Here is a 19,375-nt window from a genome sequence, read left to right as displayed (position 1 = left end):
CAGCTTATTCGCTGTACTGCGCAACTGTTTTAATTTTGCCTGAGTGCTCTGAAACGATCAGCTCACGATGCCAAGAAGAAGCGCCTTATCGGCGCCGGCGCAGTCATTAAGGAGCTATAATTATTTACAATATCAACGCATGTTTCAAGATGTTCCGGAAGTGTTCGGATGAGTGAAAGGTTTTTGCAAGGAAGCGCCACTGTTACATGTTTAGACATTGTAATCGCGCCGCCAAAACAAACTACGAAATGGTCTGCATGTGGTGCTTTGGAAATATCGACGAACGTTGAAAGAAGCCTTACAATGTTTTATTTATTCAGCTTAACTAGAGGTTACAATATTTCAAACACAGCGACCGCTGTTCCTGCACAAACATGCCTACGTAATACGTGCGCATTCGACGTTGCTAGTGATCTGAATTTCTGCACTGCTCGGTCCTGCTATTTACGGTGATCTCTTTCGAACCTTTGCATCAAGGTATTTTTTTGTTTCAACGTTCCTCCCCCCAATGCATCGTTATGAAATTTGTTGCATCTCAAACGGCCAAAACGACAGAACAAAATAAAAAAGAAAACAACAAATCCCACTTTCTCTCTCCCTCTCTCTCTCTGTAAGTCCTTAAACCTCGAACGGCGTTTGATGTCGTCACTACTCCTGCTTTACGATGGTCCGTAAGGGGCCGATTTCTCCCCCCTCAGACCAGCCAGCTTCGCTCGTTCTTCAAATGCCATCACAATCTCTCCTCGCTCCCACTCGTATGCAAGCGTTGAACGCGTTCGCGCGGCACCCATTCCATTCCTTTGAAACCAAGAAGGCGGTCATCACGAACCTGCCGCGCAGGGCGAACCGGTGGTAGTGACAGCTTGCATCCACGACGCGTCCTCTGGGACCGTCTCGTGCTTCGAGGCGTATTCCGGTTGCAGAAGGGATACCAGTGGTGCGATGTAATGTGGGTCGTTGAAAAGAGTGAAAAGCAAAGTTGAAGGGCGGATCACAGTTTCGTGAAAACGAACACATTTCGAAAGCTTTAGCCTGCGAGACGGTCGCGTGAGTGGACGAGGACGCTGAAAGCGAAGTGTTTACCACCGGATAAACCAGACAAGCAAAGAATAAAGATGACCCAGCGAAGAGCGACATGGCTCTTACTTGTTTCTTTTTTCGTTTTCTGTGCGGCCGCAACGCCCTCTATACACATTCGGTGTTTGGCCAAGTTTTCGAGGATGACGCGGTATGAGAGAAAAGCACACAAACAGGAGAGGAAAGATTGAAAGTGAAGCTGTTGTGGCCAAGTTTCTGGAAGCACGCGGGAAAAAAAAAAGACTAATCGAAAGAGTAATCGAAACCCTTCTCCCTCAACCCTCCCCATCCACCTACCAATGTCACAGGTATTGCTGCGACAACTACGGTTGCATCTGCGATGTTTTGAGTATTGAGGCGATAATAGATTTATCACCCGTTCTTTTATAGAGAAATATTTAGCTCGGGGTTCCTATCGAAATACATGACAGTCTGAGGAGAAATAGTTTTTTCTCGACAACCACTGCAGCCGAATTGCATGATGTTTGTTGCATTTAAAAGGAAAAAGAGCGAAAGTTATAATCTAGTCACGGCGGAAGCAAATTTTGATTTACGCCGCCAATATTTTCACATAAAATTCGTGTAAATTTCGACATTTCAGAAAACCTTACTTAGAAGCTTACAGCTTTGTAACTCAGCAATTGAAAAGAGTATCACGATTATGTAAACTGATCTAATAATAACACATCTTAAAGCGGATAAAAGTGGTGTGAAATACAGCGCTCTCAAATACATCACTGATTTGTGAGTAGGACCTTTGCAAAACCGTTGTAGATATTGCAACAATTTCACTCAAGCTGTAGATTTATATATGGCATTTGTCCACTTGAGATGCTCTCGCAGATGCAGTTTACATAGCTGCAATGTCTGTTTTAGGCGCTAAGTTGTGAATGTATAAACTTCGTGCTTCTATTTGTTTAAGCTTACCGATTTTGGCAAGCTTTGCAAAAAATTCGAAATCCAAAATCAAATTCCCCTTTCTAGAGTTGCTAGAATTTAATTTCTTTTGCTTAGGTGCAAGAAATACGACGTATATTGCAAGCCGGTCCAGCGGTTGTCTCAAGAAATCATTTCTGCGTTTTAAATATACTTGAATGGGGAAATCGGAGTGGGCCCCGAGCTAAAAATTCCTCTCAGGCGCAGTTGTTGTCACTTGCGTACGCAACTAAAATTGCGTTTCTTTTTGGCAGGCTGGTATAAAAGTCTGACTTGGTTTCGTTCGCCATAATTTATCGCCACAGAAATATCTCTAAGACACCACATCCTGCCAACCCTCCTTTTCCTTCAAGCTATTTTTCAACACTTGGCGTGTTTTCGACATGGATCCTTTAAACGATGCCTACTGTGCAACGAACATGCACGTTATTCATGCGCAAGCATCGTGAAAATACGTTTTGATGCGACTCCGTCTGTCGGAAGTCGTTCATGACGCTTTGTTAGAAATGAAGGAGGTAACAGACCATAGAAAAAAAATGATGTTTGGAGATTCGTACGGATTCCTCGTTCACAATGACGCAAGGTTCAGGAGCATACGTCATCGAGGTTGCCAGATGATAAGTTCTCTGAGTCTCTTGTAGTTTACTGATTTAGGATTCAATAACGAGCCTTGTTATGAGGTTCGTCTCTGTGGCTGGAATGCGGGCGTTGTTCCAATCCATAACCAGTGTTCAGGGCATGCTCTACGAGGGCATTTGTCAGTTTGTCGCCTTTCCAGTGTGAGCAACGGACCCGTATGGATCTTAAAAAGCCATTTTGTTTGGGCTATGGTAAGCGAACTGCTTCATTCCTAATAATTGTTCTACCTGACCTGAAAGAATTTCATTGAACTCTCTGCTATATACTGTACGACAAATTATACAGCTGTCACTGCCAGAGCTGAAAGTGGCTGTTCTATATGATGGTAGCTTAGGTAAGGAGACATTTTAGAGAAAAGTGGTTGCATGCTACCCCTCATCGCCCCCCCCCCCCCGCACACACACACGTACGCGCCCGCACACACACACACACACACACACACACACACACACACACACACGCACACACGCACGCACGCACGCACGCACGCACGCACGCACGCACGCACGCACGCACGCACGCACGCACGCACGCACGCACGCACGCACGCACGCACACACACACACACACACACACACACACACACACACACACACACACACACACACACACACACACACACACACACACACACACACACACACACACACACACACACACACACACACAAACACACACACACAAACACACACACAAACACACACACAAACACACACACAAACACACACACACACACACACACACACACATTTGTTAACCACCACCAAACAAAAACGAAAAGAGAGAGACAAGTCACGCTTACGTTTCAACTGCCTTGCATATGCTCCTTAGCGCCGACACTTAGTTTTTCTTTTTTATTTTTGCCACGAGAGCACTAAACTGCTGCATAACTCAGATACACTCTCCGAATTAGGAGATTTCGTGTTACTTTTACCAGAAAAGCATTTTTCACGACTGCGGAAAGAAATGGGCTGCTGGTGCGCAAGTTGACCGTTACACATCTTCTCAAAGTGAGAAGCTTGTGACCCCCGCACTCTTAGGCAACCCTCGACTCACCACTCCTCCTTCGCTTCAACCTGTTGAACACAGCGCCACCCGTCGGCAGATGAAGACGCTACGCTTCTCAATAATTGCCGTGAAGTGTCAATGAAGAGCAGTGACCACTTCTGTCAAGGAGCGACACTACCATCTATTTTTTCGAATCGAGGAGTGTTGGATGAAGGAGCGTTCTGGAATACGAGGATAAGTTTTACTATCGGTCAGCTTCCAGAGGGAATCTGTCATCTGGTGCTTGGCAGTTGGCCATAAGAAAGAAGAAAATTTTCCATGATATGCTTAAGCAGAGGGAAGGTAAGGACTACAACAAAATGCACGAAAAGGTAACTTATCTAAGCTTATACTCTATATACCAATGCATAAATAGGAAGTGCCGGATAAAAGAAATACATGGTAAAAATTTACTTAAGTTTAGACTAACATTATTTATAAAAATATATACAGTATGAATTATACTAGCTTAGAGTGGTCGAGTTACCAGCTGCGTACTGCTCCAGCGTCCGCAGATGCAAACTTATGGTAGCTGCTAGATTCCACACGTTTGTCCTATAGCGCGTGGACCTAGCATGCGGCGTGACCATGCATGATTTATTGCTGCGTCGGCCTGTGGTATTTTTTTTTTTGGTGGTAGATGGGGGCCAACTCGGCCGACTAACCACTCTAGATTAGTATGTACAAGATAGCCTTAGTTGCCACTGCGGCAAAAAAAAAACAAAAGAATGACCTAACACGAACCGTGCTTCGTGCAATCTGAAATTTGAGTACTATATAGTATATGTAGGCTAAGTCGAACTGAACAATTTCAGCACGAGTAGATTGCTCATGCTTGTCACACATCATACCTGTCTTGGCATTGTGCACGATATGAAGAATTCGCAACCCCATGTGTGCCTTTGCAATTTTCTTCAACCAAAATAGAAAAAAATAGGGCAAGTTTTTAGTATGTTGTAGTAGTTTGCGTTCTTCGAAGGGATTGTTGAAAGCTGTATTTTTTATCTCTATTTTTATCTCGTTTAGTGTTTTTTGCTTGTTTTTAGCTATGAGTTTGCGATAGCGAGCTCTTCAGTAGAGAAACTTCCAATACTAATGTACTTAATAAACCACAACAAAAACAACAATGAATGCGACGTGCGTTGATATCTTCTGTCAGGTATGTGTTCGGAGTGGTTTCCCGGCGTATAGCCACAACGTGCGGACGCAGCAACTCATACCTCATCCATTATTTGCGCAGAACTTTGGGGTCAGCATTTCTGCCATAGGACACTTCGTGTACGCTTTTGTGGACCAGCATGCAAAGATGGCTGACAATCAGAGGCCCGAAATAGTTTTTTAATTTTTTGTAAAGTAAAGGAAGTCTATTTGCTCCTTCCAGACGTGTACACTGCTTGAGCAGCCCTTTGGATACAGTCGGCCACGCGAAGGGCTTTTCCGTTGTTTCGCCGCTTCCGACGTTGGCGAAAGCAGGAGGCTCATTTCTCTTTTCCTTTCCTTAACAGCGCGATCCGCGGCAACTCGTCACGTCTCTACCGCGAAAAAAAAAAACACACACACAAAAAAAAAGACAAGCGCGAGCGTTTCCCGGAAGCGACAGAGAAATAAACGCCGAGCAATAGCACCAGCAGCAGAAGAGGGAGCTGGAATAATACCAGTAATAAAAGGGAACCACAAGAAAGGCAACAGTCGCGGTGGGCGTATAATACACGAAAGATCCCCGCTTGCTCGCTACCCACAGATCAGCGTTCCCTTGAAACCTTCGTTACTCTCCTGCTCCCCAATCCTCCTGCTCCTCCTTTCATCTCTTTTTCGCATCAGCTCCTTTCCCCTTCTACGCCATGCCGCGCTGCCGGCCGGCCTTCTCCTTCGGGTGGCGAGCGCGGAGATCGCCATGCTCGGCCGCTGTTTGCTTTCGGTATCGCCGCCGTTTCCGCAGGCCCGCATCACGCTCCGTCGAGTCGCATAGCGTGGTCCCGGCGATCCCGATGACGAGCGGCGGCTCCTCTCTCTTGCTCGTACTGAAGCCGTGCAATCGGACGAGATGGGACGAAAGAGCGAGCGGGGCCAGCGAGCGGAACCAGGGAAGCAGAAATCGTCGTGAATGAATCGCCCGGCAGCAGCTTCGGTCCCGGCGTTGCAGCCAGCAGAGCTCGTCCGCAGCCGGGGGGAGATGAGACGATGAGAATGACACGAATTTGCGGGCGCGTGCGTCCTCTCTCCTTGTTCCGGATTTGGTGCCGAAAGCCGCGGGGGCTCGCGGAGCTTAGATTGCGGAATTGGGGGGGCAGAAATTCGCAGTACGTGATGCCGTGGAGATCGGTGCTGTAATTTTTCCTGCCTTTTAAAGCATGCGCGGAAGGAATAGACGGAGGGAAATGGCGAGGAAATATAGGACGTACTGAAAGAGTGGAAAAAAACAAGAAACGAGTGAATTAGAACACGACTGTGAACTTCAATAATCACGGTTAGTCTGCAGTATTCATTGGTCTGTTTAGGACCTACAAAGCTTTTAACCACTCGACTTAGCAACGGAATAACATAATCATCGGTGCCTGCTATTCGAGTTAGATAGTGGGCTTTGAACATGGGCCCCACACCACGAAAGCCCAATGCTCTACACATTAGGTCACAGATGTGTGCATATGTGCTTGTGATGACGATGACGATGATGATGGATTTTATTGGTATCCTCTTGAAAGAGGGGCGGCGACAAATAGTCACCTAGCCTGCTTTACCTAATTGCATTTTACTACGTCTATCGCCGTATAACATTTTGCCCATATCCGTTGAAGTTGTTTTCTTTCTTCATTAAAACATGAATCTCTATAATGTACAGTTACCTATGCTTGTAACGACTCCGGTTCTATCAATGTCATGCCTGCTTTCTTTTTCACCAATAACCGAAGCTCGTCTTATCTCGTCTGCTCTGCGGGTAATGTTGTCATCCGCTTTGAATCCCAGATCTTCTGGAACGTACATGCTTCCCGTGCGTCTTACTGGGTCCTGGCTTAACCTTGGCATTCCATTACGATGTGCTCGGTCGTTTCCGGACTCTTGCTGCAGCAGATGCGTGCCTCATCCCTGTGGCGCATATTTTTTCCAGTATATGTGTCTCCTCAGGATCCCGAGGTGGCTGTGTGAGAGCTACGTGTACTTCGCTCGTACTAGCACCACCTACAGATTTGTGACGATTGGCGCGTGATTCACATTGCCTAGCTTTCAATTTGATTAGAAAAGCGAGAGCTAGGGCCCGCTCGCCTGTTTCTATGAGGCCACAGACGCGGAAATATTGAACGCGCGAATGATATTGTCCACCTTACCCGTGTCCTTCACGTGTGCCACGTCGCGTAGCAACAATTCTTATAAAATTGACAGCCCACCAATTTACTTAATCTGTAGAACTTTCAGACGCTCAGTGTGACAATGCACCTCCCGCCTTCAGTATCAATCCACTTTCACTAGTCCTCACGTCCTGGCAGATAGCGCTCTGGGACACTATGTGACATTGTACCACCTGCGGGATCAGCCCACGGCATAATGGGAATGGTGTAACATTTTTAATTAATATACCATATCAGAAAATAAATCCATGATTATGCCATTGTCTGTAGCCTTCATACTACCGTCGTCGCCGTTGTAGTCGCCTTGCTGATGTCGGCCCACACACACTGTTGCTAGCATCACAGAGACATGTTGGTACAACTGTCAACGCTTTGGAAAGCTCCGAAAGATGCTGGATAGCCAGAAAGCCGGAAAATTCCTCGCATAACGTCTACTCTCACAATGCGTGCGGTCTGCTCAATTTGGTAGTATAGCACATTATGCATGCTGATTAGTATGTATTTCAAGCTAAGTTTATTCAGATGGAGTCAGCCGGATGGAGGCAGCCAACTTTTAATCTCTCAAGATGTTTTTTTTTTTTGCATAGCACGTGCATAGCGCGCACGCACACACGCCATGTCTAGAGGCATGTTTTGGTATACCCAGAACAAGCCGATAATGTAGGGCGCACGCATTTTTTGTATTAAGATGTGGAACCACGTGCTGTTGTTTATCAGGAAGGGGCCCGAATGCCGAGCAAAAGCGAACAAAATATTGAAATAGGGCATGGTAAGCCATCGGCATGTACGAAGGGCTGGAGCTTACGGGTACAAGTGAATCGCATATTGTTCATTAAGACACGGAGTTAGTTCACAATGTGATCGGAAGAAATCAAGCAAAGGGGCTTTTCTCTCGACTTTTCCTGATAGACTTCTGCCCTAATTTACTTGAATGCTACGCAGTGCTACGCTTTTGTCTGGTGTAGGCTCGCACACGCCTCGACGCGGAGGTTCATTACGGGAAACAGAGCCAGTTAACAATCGTGTCATATATGGGATATAATCATATAATAGAAAAGTTACTTCCACATGGCATGGAAAGGAATGAAGTTGGATCCGATAAGGACGGCCTTAATAAGTTCATTTGCGCCAGCAACAAAGTCACCCTACCAGAATATCACCCTAAAGTCAGAAATGCACGTTGGGGCTTTTGATTCACTAAAGCACATGTTATTCTTGTTCCTGATACGTAAGAGCAGCTAAAACTGCCTGCCTAGACAGCTTTAGCAATATGAGTTATAGCAGAGGCATCCCCCCACCACCACCAAGTCTTCATAAAGTTTAATACATTGCTTGTTCAGTCAGCATAGGAAATTAATTCAGTCGCACCTTTTCCTTCACCGTCCGAGACGTTCAGTAGGCTATAACTTGAGGGCTACTATAGCCTCGCTGTTTGGAACACGTTAGCTCTAACTTCGTGCACACATTGCGAAGTAGTTAATTTACGAGGCATCCGCTTATATTTATATCCGATTCACCTGTTCTAAGCATGTGGAATACACTGTCTCAGTTAGAAAAGCTGAATGAAGTTAGCGAGATAAAGACCGGTGAATGGCAGAGCTTGTTGAGCAATTTTTGTTAGTCAAGTGCGATTGGTGTTTATTACCCTGTCTAGACAGCCGCATACTTGCTTTTGTGGCTGTAGACTGCACGTGAGCTGTGTTCACGGGACTACAGAAAGACAGGAGACAAAACGAAGTTAACGTGAATAAATCTAATGTAAGCTGTGCTCGATTTCGTAAGACTCTAATGGAAAAGTTTGTCGGGTGATGGCTTTGAATGCTAATAGCCACACTACTTGATCCAGGAACAGATCGTTAGGTGTGCTTGACACGGTGCAGAGAGAATCATTATTATGAACGAGAGTGGCAGGCAAAGGAAAGAGGTACTCTGGTGAATGGCTTTGACCATGCGAATTGAATGGTTCATATTGTTCCACTCAGTATTCACAGTATTTTGGCGAAGATCGACTGTAACTCGCTAAGGTAGCCAAGTAGATGAAAGAAATAGCATTTGTTCCGTGGTGCTATGACAACGCGGACACAGTTTAAATGCGGCGAGATTAACCCCAATAGGTCATGATTAGCTAAGGTCCAGCGTCTATCTTTTTACGCGCAGCGGTAATCGGAATATTGGGCGTGCAGATTGGAAGCAGTTGTCTCCGGTTTCACCATTTAAGCGTTATGTAGGCACAAAAAATGCACTGCAATGCCTACTATGGATGACGCACCTCAGAGCTGTGGAATGCAAGCAGTGATGCTATATGAACGATCAAAAGTAATTAAAACTTCGAAAAAAGAACTGAAACCACACTATTAGTGTTCCGAGTATAGAGCATTGCTAACTTTGGTATTCCAGAAGAATTGGTGTAAAGTGGCAGTAAATATTAAATCGGCCGTATTGCTTTATTAACCAGTGATGCTGTTAACTACAAACGAAACATAAATGTACGTATATTTGTGTGTCAGTGAGTGCCAAGATGAAGAACCCTTGTCCCCACCTGAAACTCTGGGTCATTGGACCGACTTGGTATCAAGGACATTGCTGCAAAATGCTTTTACAGCGACAAGGAGAGTTCTTCAAGCGCTTTAGAGTGACGTTCTCAGCATCAGATATCAATAAGGGAACAGACGGCAAGGTGAACTGTGTCGTAGTCCAAGGATTTCTGGCTTTGAAACAAACGAAGTTACCGCTGAATATAAAACAAAACTTACCTTGCATATACGTCGCTCGAATTGAGAAACCCTTCCTGGAGTCTGCTTTTTTTTTGTTTAGCCAGTAATTTTTAACTTTTGTTTCTCACGTCACGTTCTACGGGCTCCAGGTTAGATGTCCGCTGGGTGAATGTACGGCTGTGGCTGCGAAAACTAACAGCGTGGTCTAGCAAAGTAGCCTGCGTGGAAACCTCGAAGCGGCCGTTTGACCGGGAGGTCGGGGATTAATCATTACCAAGAACACCATTCACCCTTAGTTATCACCCTTAGCACATTAGAGATAGCATCTGAAAACAGGTTTATTCAGCATTTCTGTGCTTGGTGTATCAGTTTCTCAGATTGGCACACAAATACAAATACGAAGGATTTATTTTTCAATGATAACGCTACAACTAATGTGCCGAAGCGCTGCTGCAATGGCACTGACGTAGAATGTATAAGGCAACGCAAAGTGCTTACTTCCAACATCTGCTAGGAAATCTGTGTGTTGTCTTATGCGCCTTAATCCTATGTCCTTGATTTATTTGATCGATTCATGAGGTTTATTGTCCGAACGTAACACTGGAGCTATTATGGACGCCTTAGTGGAGGGCGTTGTGTTCGACCACCTGGGGTTCGTTACTGTGCACCCAAGTCTAATTACGCGGGCGTTTTACTTCGCTCCATGTGAATTGCGGCACCCGCCATTGGGAATCGAACCCGTGTCCTCGAGCTGAGCAGCATAACGCCATTCTCACTGCGGTGGATCACTATGTGCGCGTCGTTGTGTCTACGTTACAACCGATGAGATGATTATACCTTTCAATAAGCACATATAAACCTCTCTCATTGCCTTCAGCTAAGTTTCCGTAATTGATGGATCCAATGGCGCTCTTAAATGCAGCAAAAATCGCACGCGCGTAGTTGGTTCCTGCCTGTCACGGGGATGTCGCCGATTATGATCCGAGTTCTCACACCGGTGGTCTTCGAGCAGTGTTTAGTGCTCTTCTTCAGCACCCTGAAAGTTGAATCATGAAAAGGCACCCGCGCTGCCTTATCCGCTTTCACTCTTTAACCTGCCTCAACGAAATGTCAAGTGGATGATCCGTTCGATCGACGGCAATGAAACAGGGCAAACTTGAAATAAAGAAGGAAAGCTAGGCCCGCTATAAACGCGCCTATATTTAAGTGTGGACTTACGTGAAACGACCTCTAAAGCTCCTCTTATTGTGGTGGTGAAATTCACGCTCTTTTACGACCGACTGCGCCTTCTTTTAAATGTAGAGCGATTAATTCCACCCTATCGATCAAACTAAATTGGAATAGACAAAGTGTACAGCAACCGTGAGCGCACAAAAAAAAAAAAAAACACTGTAGACTCAATTGCAGGTGCCGGAAACGTGCGTACCGGAGGCGTTTAATTTTGTCCTCTGGTTTCACAGAAACAAACATATTTGTCAACTTATCCAGTAGGTTCAGTGTTAAATGGAGTTACGGACGAGCTCAGCGTCATGACACCACATGAACAGAAGCAGGAAGTAGCAAGCAGTGCAAGTGGGTTAGAATAAAGCAAAACAAACTAAACATGCAAGTTCCCGGTGTGATGGCTTCCGGCAGTTAAGTGTGAGCTTCCTAACAAGTGCGTTCTGTAGGAAGCGTCAAAAACTCTCAAACGGAAGCACGGAAGTTCCTATCAATTTCGTTGTTGTCGTTCAACGAGAGTCTTTGTTAGAAGCGAAGAGACATCTGATGCTGGCACCTGACAATGTAACTTCACCAAATCACAGTTTCAATGGAGAATGCGCGAGATGTGGAGCTGAACTCCCAAACCTTGTGGCCCGTAACTGCTCTCATTTGCCGGCGTTATTGGAACTTATGTTCTCTACCACGAATGAGTGAATTGAACCAGTGGGCGAAGTGTTTTTGTAAATATTAACCATCCGTTCGGAAAGAACTATTTTCCCATTAAGAATCACAGCCTTCTGCTTTTTTGTGTGCTAAAGATTAGGCCACTGCCAGTAAAGTCTATGTCCGTTTATCGACTGCTATCTCAACTCAAACGTTGACGCAGTTTAACAACAACAAAAGTATTCTGAAGATGAGTGACTTCTTTGCAACGGAACAGAAATAAGACGAAGTAGCCTCGCTGCTCTTCTGAACAGCACCTAAAGGCATACGAGCATTTTGCGTTAACTTAATTCAGCCAATAGCAAATTGCTAACTATCTGGCGTAGAGCCGTTGCGGTAACCTGTTTCAGCAAGTAGCCAATTAGTAGCTAAAGTAGCCGTTACTAGCCGTTTTGCTCTTCGGGCCCCGGTTGTTACTTTATAGAGGCCGGAGTTCTTAAAGCAGACGAGAATAAGAAAATAATGCGTCTTTCTACGACCTGACTTACGAGGGCAGTTTGGAGGGTAATCTTTCTTGAGCCCTGCAAAAGGAGGGTTTACGGCATAGTACGAATTGGCTCCGATAACAACAAATGTGTTTAGCTGTGAATGCTCTCATAAAATGGGGTTTTAGCGTTGTTGAAATGTTGTGAATTGTTGCATTCTTGTGGTTGTGCCTTTCTCTTCCTTTCAAATCAATTAGCATTATTTGCCAAATAAAAGAGATCTATCTGCCTTTCTATCTATCTTTCTATTGCCCAAACTGTCTACTAGCTTGGGCTACTAGGTATGTGCTCGGAGTGGAGATGCCATCACGTTCGTGCCGACGTAGTCATTCGCGACTCACCAACTGACTCCATTCATGTCGCCGTCACGCCAACCGATGCCGCCGTGGTCGTTACATTGTTGTCATTCGAGCTTTGTTGCTGGCTCTCGTCATTCCGTCATGCTCACGCCATTCTCGTTATCCACTCGTCAGGCTTTTGTTTTTTTAATTAATTTTTTAATTATGAGGTTTTCCGTGCCAAAACCAGGATCTAATTATGAGGCACGCCGTAGTGGGGCACTCCAGAATAATTTGGACCACCTGGGGTTCTTTAACGTGCATCTAAATCTAAGTGCACTGGTGTTCTTGCATTTCGCCCCCATCGATACGCGGCCGCCGTAGCCGGGATCAGATCCCGCGACCTCGTGCTTATAGCAGCCCAACACCATAGTCACTAAGCAACCACTGGCGGGTAGGCATTTGTTGCCAGACCATCGTGGTGATGCCGTTGTGGTCGTTCTGTCACCGTCACTCCAGCTTCGTCATCTGACTCTCGCCAAGCCGCCGCCGTCAGACAACTGTCGTCCCACAGACTTTGGGATGAAGTAGTCGTCACGCCGTCTTGAACATGCACTTCTTGTCATCCGATTGTCCTCATAATATTGTCGTGCCATCGTTGTCCTTTCATCGTCGTCGTGCAGTCATGGTGCAGGTCATCGTGCAGTGATTGCCACATGATATTCGTGATGCCGTCGGGGTCGTTGCACCTTCGTCTTTCTAACTTCCTATTCCCACTGTTGTCGTGTCATCGTAGTCCCACAGTCGTTGTCATACCTTTGTCGTCATGCTTTCTTTGTTAGGCTTTCACTTTACTATATCGCTATCACTTCAGAAACGCCATTCCATCGTCGTCATATTGCGTCGTCATACTGCCTATTGTCAACTGCCTAACGTCGTCGTCAACTGCGTATGCAATCACACAAGCAAGCTTGTGCGGTTTTTAGTGGTTTTTAGTGCGCTCCTCTGTGTAAGCAGCATTAAACTGAACATTCTAAAGACCGAACAATAACAAACACACAGAGAATGTTTAGAAATACAACAAATGCTGCTATTACTACTGATATTATTACTAACTACTAATCAATTTTCATAAAAATATTAAGCATAATAACTTGAAACAAATCAAGCCCAAATATTAAATAGGTCAAAGAGCGTCTATAACTGCTGAGTGGCATAAGTAAAGTATCAGGGCCTTTGTAGCTTAGTTTGTGTCCCAATTTCAGTTTTAGAAAAATGAAAGAAAAAAAAAAGAGATCTGAGCTGAGAAACTGGCCACAGTTGTCATCTATGGCTTTTTTTTTCTCCGATGCGCAGTGCTCCTACACACGCTGTACCCTCGCCAAGGAGCCTACTTCGCCGCGGCCACGTCGACGCACGGCGCTGGCTTCAGCAGCATCAGCAGTAACGGAGGCGGCGGCAACGTGCAGGGCCCGCAGCTCACGAGCGAGCTGCCGTCCCGGCTGCTCTTCTCCAACTCGTCCGGCGGCAGCCTGCCTTGCTCGGCCTCGGGGCAGCCGGCGCCGACGATTCGCTGGCTCACCGAGGACGGAGACGAGGCGGCCGACGTGCCCCGGCTGAGACACGTGCGCCAGGGGGACGGGTCCCTGGTGTTCCTGCCCTTCCGCGCCGACCAGTTCCGCCGGGATGTGCACGAGGCTCGGTACCGGTGCTCGGCCAGCAATGCCATCGGCACGGTGGTCAGCTCGCAGGTGCACGTCACCGCTGGTGAGTGGAGACTTTCGTACACGCGCCGTGTTTGTTGGCGAGCTAATGTGGCCCAATCTGTCTTTGCTATCTGTGTGCTTCCGTAACTGCTTACGAAAGGCAATGAAATGCTCTTAGAAGCACAGGATGATTATGCTAAAATCTGGGGCGAGTGGTGCTCTCAGCATTGAAATGACCTGCCGACGGATAGCACCAGTTGAGATCAGACAGTTTTTGTACGGCGTTTGTAGCCTTACGTACAATTTAGGAAGTACCTTTGCGTGAGGTTAAGGTGCCTGATCCTTTAGTACTTTCAGTTTAACATACGGAAGCACGAACGTAAGAAAGACATTAGAAGACAGGGCCCCGTGTGATGCCTCGTGCCAAACGTATCTAAGCGAAGAGCAACCATCCTGTAGTTTCTGAGCCGACGCGACTAGTTAGGCATACGAACGCCGGAATCGTGAAATGATCACAGAAATGGGACATGCTATGCGCTCATTGCTAACGTTTCAAGTCATTTTAGAGAAAGCAAAAGCTCAATTTCACAGTTACTAGCGATCAACGAGAACGAGAGCGTAGCCATCACGAGAATTCACGCTGAAGCGGGAGCCATGAAGCGGGAGCGCGCGTTTACTTTAAGTATGTGTTAAACTCGCAAAATAACCTTCGTAAAGCCAGTGTTGTACGAAACGGCGTTATTGGAACTAGTTCCTTTTGGGAGGAACGAAGGAACGCCACAGTTACATTATGGGTTGGTGGAACTGTAACGGTAACCGGTTAGGTTAACGAAGGAACGGCAGAGGGAACGGCGTTCCTTCTGTAAACGTTCCACGGCACTGAACAGACGCACGCACGTGCGCAGCACATCATGCAGGGCCGATGGGTGACCGGGTGAGGTGGAAAGAACTACTGCTGGCCTGTCACGTGACTATGGTGCATTTTTTCGTGAGTTCTGCGTTATGTTTTTTTACGAGTAGGCTTCAAGATTGTCACGTGACGCTCCCTCCTGTAGACGATCAACATAGACACAGAGCTGGCTGCGGTGACCAAACCAGCCAGCGCAAATGTTGCCTCCTCGTACGCGCCCGAAGGTATACGCGTATATCTTCTCGTTCGGGCACCAAACCCTTCCAGCCGAGGAACAGGATGAGCTTTCACAGTACCCGCTGGTACCAACTGACTACTCGCTGTCGCAGATGAACTTTGAGTGACTGAACTAACTTTTCCTCAAGTACAACAGGGCAGTACCCTCAAGCGCTTCGGTGGAACGGCTCTTCAACGTTGCCAACGAAGCGCTGACGAATAAACGGGTTTGCTGTCGGACTCCAAAATCGAGATGCAACTCTTGCTGAGTTCAAACAAGGGACTTTACTAAGTTGCGAATATGTATTCTGGACACTTTTTTGCCGACACATACTGCAATATTGAATCAGCATTCATTAAATGTCTGTGTATTGTTCCGTTCGATGCGGTTTCTTGTGCAAGAAATTTAATTATATTGGTGCATGTGAGTAACTATCCATTTGCACATCTGAAGCGTAGTATCGTGACTGCGCATGTGAAGACCGAAGGGGAAAGCGCCATATGTCTTACACTTGTAATATACGAGCACCAAAGTTGCAGTTAGACATGTCTGTAGCATGTACGGTCCTGAGCAAATTAGTCCAGGAACCTTTCTTTGGATTCTTTTGATCTCCAGGCAATCTGCTATCGGCGATGTTCAAATTCTGATAATATGCGTAGTTGCATGTATCTTTTAAATTGCTCACTTTATTTCGCCTCAGGATTATCCGACACTATATTTTAATTTAGAAAAAAATCAAATGTAACATCAATGTAACGACATGTTCCAATGTTCTAAGTGTAACTGGAACGCGTTCCTTTCGCATTAAAGGAACTTGTAACGGGAATTCGTTTCAAGATTGGGAAGGAACAAGGAACGAGCTTTCGTTCCTGTTTTAGAGGAACGTGTACAACACTGCGTAAAACACAAAAACTCAATAGCGGGATTTTCATTTTGCATACCCAAAGTTAGGACCCCCAAACTACCACCCTGCGAAAGAACGCAAAAAAAAGGTACACAAATGATCCGCAAAGCTGTTCAAGAGAACGCAAGTGAGATGGGCAAATGTCGCTTTTCTATACCCAAAGCCGTTTGCGTAAGCAACATCTAAAACTTCCTAATAACGTATTGAACATGGGCAGCAAGGACATTGTTATTTCTTTACGTACGTAATACGTTTACATTTGGTTGGAAATGCTATTCTAAATATCTCTATTAACATTAGAAAGTTGAGATTGCGTGAAAACAGCACGACGTATAGGGGTCGTAGAATGTGGTTCTGGTTTCAACTGTACTTGCCACTTCTCCTGAAAGACGATTATTTTTCTGGATTGTACTGGAAATCGACGATACAAGTAATTCGAGAATTAATCACGACTGTAGCTTTGTCTCTTCATGGTCTGCGCAACGCGAAACCCCTCCAGGAAAAAGAAATCACATCATCTCACCCTACGGGCAACCATGGTGGGATGCAAAAGCATTCCGGGGGGTGCGCATCTCGTTTCCGTTTCGTTTCACTTGGCAACACAACCAAATGAAAGTTAGAGTGACAGAATGGATTGAGAAGAGAGGAGACGTTTGTACGGGGGTTGTTGCATCTTTATTTAGAGGTCGTACGTGATTCCTAGCGTCGGTGAAGTGTAGCGTCAATGGGTCTTGTTGCAGAGGGTCGAGTTTGAAATTTGCGAAGACGAGGTCTATGCACGTTCCCCTGATGGTGGAGGGTTGCTCGTGATCTTGGGAAATACATCGCAAAGACTATACGTCCTTCATGTGCTGCACCAGCCTATCGGTTGTCAGTATGTCTACGTTGAAGTCCCTTGCGAGTATGAAGGGCGCGTGTCTGTAGGTCTTGGTGTACTCTACCATGCTCCTTGCGAGGTAAAGTTCGACGCTTTCTCTTGAGATGTTGGGTTTGAGATACGGTGTCATGATGACGATGTTGTTGTCACCGTGGAACGGGAGTCGAGGTGCGATGATCCGTTCTTCGACCCAGTTCAGCGCGGGGACGTAGACGTTTCCTGCGGACGTTGACGTTTACGTTCGGCTTCCCTGGCCCGAAGTTCGGGGTCCACTTGCCGACGCTGACGTTTATGTTCGGCTTCCCGAGCCTTCCTCTGCTCCGCGGTGGTGGCGCTGCCGCTGCAACTAGCGCCGACGTTGACGTTGTTCATGGCATTTCGCGCATCGTTGCACAGAGAGAGAATGACGGAAGCACAGCGAACGCGCGTTTTATACTGCGCCGCGACACTTGCGCCGCCTACCGGTGTACCCTTTGAGAGAGAGAGAAGGAGAGAGGGAGAGAGAGAGTTATATGCATTGATTTGCTGCGCCGCACCTGTGGCGGAGAGGGGGAGAGGGGAGGAGAAGAGCGCACACCTGTGTAGGAGAGGAGAATGAGAGAGAGTTGCGCGTGCGCAGTATAGGTGTGGACGCCGCAGAACTGACACTGCCCCGAGCATAAGATCGCATCTAAAAAAAAAACATAGCTGAGTTCACTGGCTGTTTGCACGCGATGATACACACGTCACCGCTGGTGAAGCAAACGGTATGGCGCTTCACCTGGCTGCTAATTAGCCAGCAGCGTGAATACGCTAGCGTAAAAAGCGACTGCGTAGGAGGGCTCGAAGTTTGCTGTGAATGGCACTGACGCACGGCCGCTAGGGAGTGCTCGCAAATACTCCCGCGAGTAATCTTGTACATAAACCCGAATACCCAACAATGTGAACGGGAGGATGGCCACTGCGGTAACGCAATTGGTGAAGCGCTGCACTCGTGTAATGTGGAAGATATGTGGGTTCAGCTCCTCCTTGAGGCAAATTATCTTTGCGTTCCCTTTCATTTGCCTTTTCTTTATCATTTCTGCATTTACAATAAAACACAACAATTGGTTTCCCCGGGTGCTTTCTCTGCTTTCATCGTTTTATTTCTTTTTTCGTACGATTGTAACTAACAGAAAATCGAACTCCTTGGATACAAGTACATTCTTCTCTCTCAATGACGTATCTGTGTGCCACAATTTTTTGTAGTTGTGAATTCGTGCGACAGGATCCGAGAACAGAAGTGAAAGCCTGTCACGATTTCATGCGCCGTTCCTTTGTGCTGAAAAAAAATGCTGCTGAGACTGACTTCCTTAGCGACATTTTTTTCCGTAAATTTAAGCGAACGGAGAGACCTCCGGCGCATGACTGATTTTTGAGAATAAAAGACATTGAAAAAAAAAATTTGCGAATCTCTCTATTGGCTTGTTTTTTGTCGCGGCTGAACTAAAGTGCGCCGATAGGCCATCGTACCGAACTTGAGAAGCCTATTTGTAGCTGTTCCTTACATACGTGGCTTAAATTTTCAGCTGAAGTGGCAATAACGCCGAAAAACCTTGGCATGCTTTAAACTGCAGCACTACTGAACAGTTCAACAGCTGAACTGCTCATTCGCCAATATGCACCGAAATAATTACCACTAAGGACATCAAATTACTCTTTTTTTGTAGGTTGTAATGCAGTTTAACTGTCTTAGAAGAGGGCAGGATATTGGGCGTATAATATAGGAATTTTCCATCTTTAAAAAGCAAAAGAGAGGGTAAATACCACGATACTACTGTTAAGCGATATTCGGCAAAAACACGATAGACATTTTCCTAGTATAAGCTGCGCAGTCCGTAAATGTTGACATTGATGATCCTGCTCGGTGAACAGTAAAGTAGAGATAAATTCACTGAATAAAGAAAAGAACACTTTAAATAATTGTGAGTTTTCGAGATTTGTACACCCCTTACCAAGACGCGCTTCCTTATCAGGAAACAGTTTCTTGCACGTTTCGGACGATGTTGTATATTCTCGCCACGCTATATATAAGCTCTACCCACACAACTTTTTCATCTTCCGTGGTGTCTAAATATGTTCATAAACATCATACGGCTAAAAACGTGTAGCCTTTATTTGTAGTATCTTCTAATAAGATTTCATTTCTTTTTATGTCTCACTGATTCGTCCTTGAGCGCCGAAAACGCACTGAAGAAAAGCCAACTAACACAATGGAGCTATCTGCGCATCTGCGCACACAATAGAAGAACGGCGCACAACATACGTGTCGTAGAACACTACAGTTTACGTTCGCA

The 19,375-nt window shown here is 46.0% G+C and overlaps 1 protein-coding gene across 1 annotated transcript in view; it reads left to right on the top strand.

Annotated features, from left to right (window-relative positions):
* Positions 1-19,375, top strand: part of LOC119448683 (Down syndrome cell adhesion molecule homolog) — a 221,335-nt gene that overhangs the window by 44,091 nt on the left and 157,869 nt on the right. The window contains 1 exon segment of the mRNA XM_049666459.1: positions 13,803-14,213. Coding sequence (XP_049522416.1) covers positions 13,803-14,213 — 411 coding nt within the window.

Source organism: Dermacentor silvarum, chromosome 4 (assembly GCF_013339745.2).
Source record: "Dermacentor silvarum isolate Dsil-2018 chromosome 4, BIME_Dsil_1.4, whole genome shotgun sequence".
Taxonomy (NCBI): domain Eukaryota; kingdom Metazoa; phylum Arthropoda; class Arachnida; order Ixodida; family Ixodidae; genus Dermacentor; species Dermacentor silvarum.
Note: the sequence above shows the minus strand (reverse complement) of the source record. Positions and strands in the feature narration are given on the sequence as shown.